The sequence below is a fragment of the Lycium ferocissimum genome, chromosome 1 (assembly GCF_029784015.1).
Source record: "Lycium ferocissimum isolate CSIRO_LF1 chromosome 1, AGI_CSIRO_Lferr_CH_V1, whole genome shotgun sequence".
In the NCBI taxonomy this organism is placed as follows: domain Eukaryota; kingdom Viridiplantae; phylum Streptophyta; class Magnoliopsida; order Solanales; family Solanaceae; genus Lycium; species Lycium ferocissimum.
The window spans coordinates 72,492,181-72,495,666 of record NC_081342.1 but is presented as its reverse complement, the minus strand read 5'-3'; the positions used below and the strand labels follow the sequence as shown (position 1 = coordinate 72,495,666).

At 33.6% G+C, this 3,486-nt stretch overlaps 1 protein-coding gene across 1 annotated transcript in view; it reads left to right on the top strand.

The window, feature by feature from the left end:
• Nucleotides 1-1,327: 1,327 nt before the first annotated feature.
• Nucleotides 1,328-3,486, top strand: part of LOC132067524 (uncharacterized) — a 10,804-nt gene continuing 8,645 nt past the window's right edge. Inside the window, exon 1 of the mRNA XM_059460796.1 lies at nt 1,328-1,897. Coding sequence (XP_059316779.1) covers nt 1,380-1,897 — 518 coding nt within the window. The 5' untranslated portion in view covers nt 1,328-1,379. The remainder of the gene's footprint in view (nt 1,898-3,486) is intronic.

Genomic DNA, 3,486 nt, shown 5'->3' with positions numbered 1-3,486 from the left:
AATAGACTTTGTGGCCTTAATGAAAGTTGTAGATATATGTCTTGGGGTTTTAGAGAAATTTAAATCACTGCTATAGCAGTTTTGTACTACAAGATATGCTCAAAATACTAACAGTAGTACATGTAATGTTGCAAAACAGAAATCTGGGCAGCACTTGCCTTGTACTTCATCACCCCTTTTAGAACAAATACAAGCAAAATTGGGTTTTGGGGCCTGAACAAAAGTTGTAGGGCTATGAAATATCTTTCTAGAACATCTTGGATCACTTAAAACTAAATTTTATACAAGGAAATATCGAAAACACTAACGATTGTCCGCCTAAAAACTAGGTTTTGAACTTACCTCAATCGTGTGGAGTAGTTTGTGGCTCAACCAAAACAAGTCTTGATGATTGATTCAGTGGATGAATATTATGAGAGGAGAGGAGCTTTGGGGTTTTATTTTGGTGGAGGAAACGAAATTGTAGGTGGTGGAGAGGATAAGAGCCCCAAAAGGATATTATATACTCCCAAGGATAAGGATGAAAGAAAAAATAATAATAGAAAAAAAAGTGGCTGCCCACTTTTATACATATCTATTGTATTTCATAATAAATTTATCACGAGGATCATAAGTGGTAAACATAACAACATCACGAAACTTCCTTGTAAATATTAACACAATCTAAAGTAAGCAATTTTCATATATCGTCAGATTCACGTAGGGAGGGCGAAGTAAATATATCCTTACTATAAAGATATGATCAATAGAAAATTCAAGTATTAGTTTAAATTTTTTTTGGGGTGTTACAATGAATATATTATTAATTAATATTAGCGGCAATGAGACTAATCATCTTGATGAGTGAACATGGTGAAGTGATGATTAATTAGTTTTGTTAAGAAATTATTTTAACTCATCTCGCCTAAAAGTCCCCATCCCACCCCGTCTAAAGGTTCTCCCACCCCTTTCCATCTCGTATAGTCTTTAACTTGTCCATGACCTGTCCTGTCCCATTTTATTTCTATTCCCACACCTCAACCGGTATTAGATAAAATGGTTCGCCTAATCGCTTCGCGCCCGTAACCTTTAAACCACTTGTTTCAACTACTAACAATATTTGTGAAGAGATTATTTAAAATATATTCTTTCTTTTTCCCAAAACTTTAAATTAGAATGGATTATGATTTTTTTTTTTTTTTTTAAAATAATCTAAAACTACAATAGTATTACTTCACGTGCCAATCACGTGACACCCCTTCCGCCCACACCACCAATTGCAAAACTCTCACTATCTCACTACAAATTAACTCAAAAGAGAGGATAAACCAAAGGCAAAACCATATAATCTTCAATGTTATTCAATAATATTTGATGAAATTCACTTTGTTTTTTCAAGAATGAACAACCTTAGCCTTGACAAAACCTTAACAACCAACCCCTTCTTGTCAGTTTCATCTTTACACCATTCAAGAACCTCACAATCCCTTTCTTTATCCAAAAAATCCAATAAAGTACTTGTCTTTTCTGATAAACATGATAATTCAAGCTCAATAACAAATGAGTTCTTGACAAGAACTCATTTTTTCTCCAAAAAAACTGGTGTTTTTGCTTGTAAAGATGATAATTCAAGCTTAATAACAAGTGGGGTGTTTTCAAGAACTCATTTTTCCTCCAAAAAATTTGCTGTTTTTTCTGCTAAAGATGATAATTCAAGGTCAATAACAAGTGGGGTTTTTTCAAGAACTGTTTTTTCCACCAGAAAGACAAAGAAAGTTATTGTTTTTGCTTCTAAAGATGATAGTAATAGTAGTAATAAGCTTGACCAATGGGACCAAATGGAACTTAAGTTTGGTAGATTGATTGGTGAAGACCCAAAATTGACCTTAGCTAAGGTTTATTTTTCTCCTTTAAACTTGCATTAACATGTTCATTGAGTTCTTTTTTTCCCTTATTCATTTCAGCAAATTATGTTTTTTCTTTGCTTAGTTAAGAAAATAGGTACTCCCTCCATTCCAATTTATGTGACATTATGTGGCTAATAAAATGTCATATCATTTGTGTGGCAATAAACGCTTCTCATTATATTGTTTCCGAATATAGAATGTGCCGTTCTTTATTGGTTTTTTAGTTTTTTTTTGCTTAGCTAAGAAATTTGGTACTCCCTTCGTTCCAATTTATGTGATACTGTGTGGTTATAAGACTTTTTGACACTTGTGGTATTAAACATGTAGTGTCATTTGTGTTGTGGCTATAAAAGCTTCTGGTTATAGTTTCTGAATATAGAATGTGTCATTCTTATTGTAACGAACTGATAAGGAAATAGTGTCACATAAACCGGACGGGAGGAAGTATTAAGATTCATAAAGCTGACCCAAAAACTAGTCTAATTGGGATATAGTTGGTAGTATATGTAGTTAAGAGATTTTTTGAATGAATGCAATTCAAAGTTTGAGGAGTCGAGTGGCTTTTCTACTCGTGTGTTGATAATAAAGTTTTAAAATTTGATTTGTTTACCAACACAACGAGGTGTTCCAGAGGAAAAGAGAACTAATCCTGCATCTTGAGTTGAGACGTAGTTGATAGTATAGATAGTTAAGAGACTTGTCGAGTCAATGCTATTCAAATTTGAGATATAGTATTCATATAGCTGATCGAGACATAGTTGATAGTATGGATAGTTAAGAAACTTTTCGAATCAACGCAATTCAAATTTGAGTTGTAGGATTCATATAGCCGACCCAATAACAAGTTTAGGATTGAGACACAGTTGATAGCATAGATAGTTAAGAGACTTTCTGGATCAGTGCAATACAAATTTGAGGAGTTGAGTGATTTTCCTGTCCGTCTGGTGAGAATGGAGAGTTTTATCCCTTCCAAAGTTTTAAACTTAGCTTTGGTTACCAGCACAATGAGGGTTATTATAGCAAAAAAAGAACTTATCCTGCATCCGGAATTGTACAATCATATATCGTAATTTGATATCTGCTAACATATTGTCAGTTTCTTAGTATTGACCTTATCTGTAACTTAAGCTTTAAAATTTCAGTCCTTCATGACAAAGTTAAATGTCCCTGCTTTACTATTGTATGTTCTTATTTGCTAATTGCATCGAGTTATATTTGCACTCGGAAGAGGAGAAAGGAAAACTTGTGGTAGTTAATAATTTGAACGGAACTCTTAGGAGCCGTTTGGCCATGAGAATTATACAGTTTTTTTCCGGAATAATGTTTCACTTTATTTCAGAATCAAAGTTTGTCTATAAAATTCCAAATCCGACTTGGAGGGGATTCCAAGTTTGGAAAGTGCTCCAAACCTGTTTTCCAACTCCCTCTCCATAAATTTCAAATAAGCTGCTCTCTTCTCTCCATTGCAAAAAGTATAACCAATCACAACTCCAGCTTAATAAATTCCAAATAAGGTGAAAAATATTTGGAATCTATGGCCAAACACCTGCTTAGATTGTTTCCTTTGTGTTCTTGCAGAACTGCTGAATGTGGTGTGTTG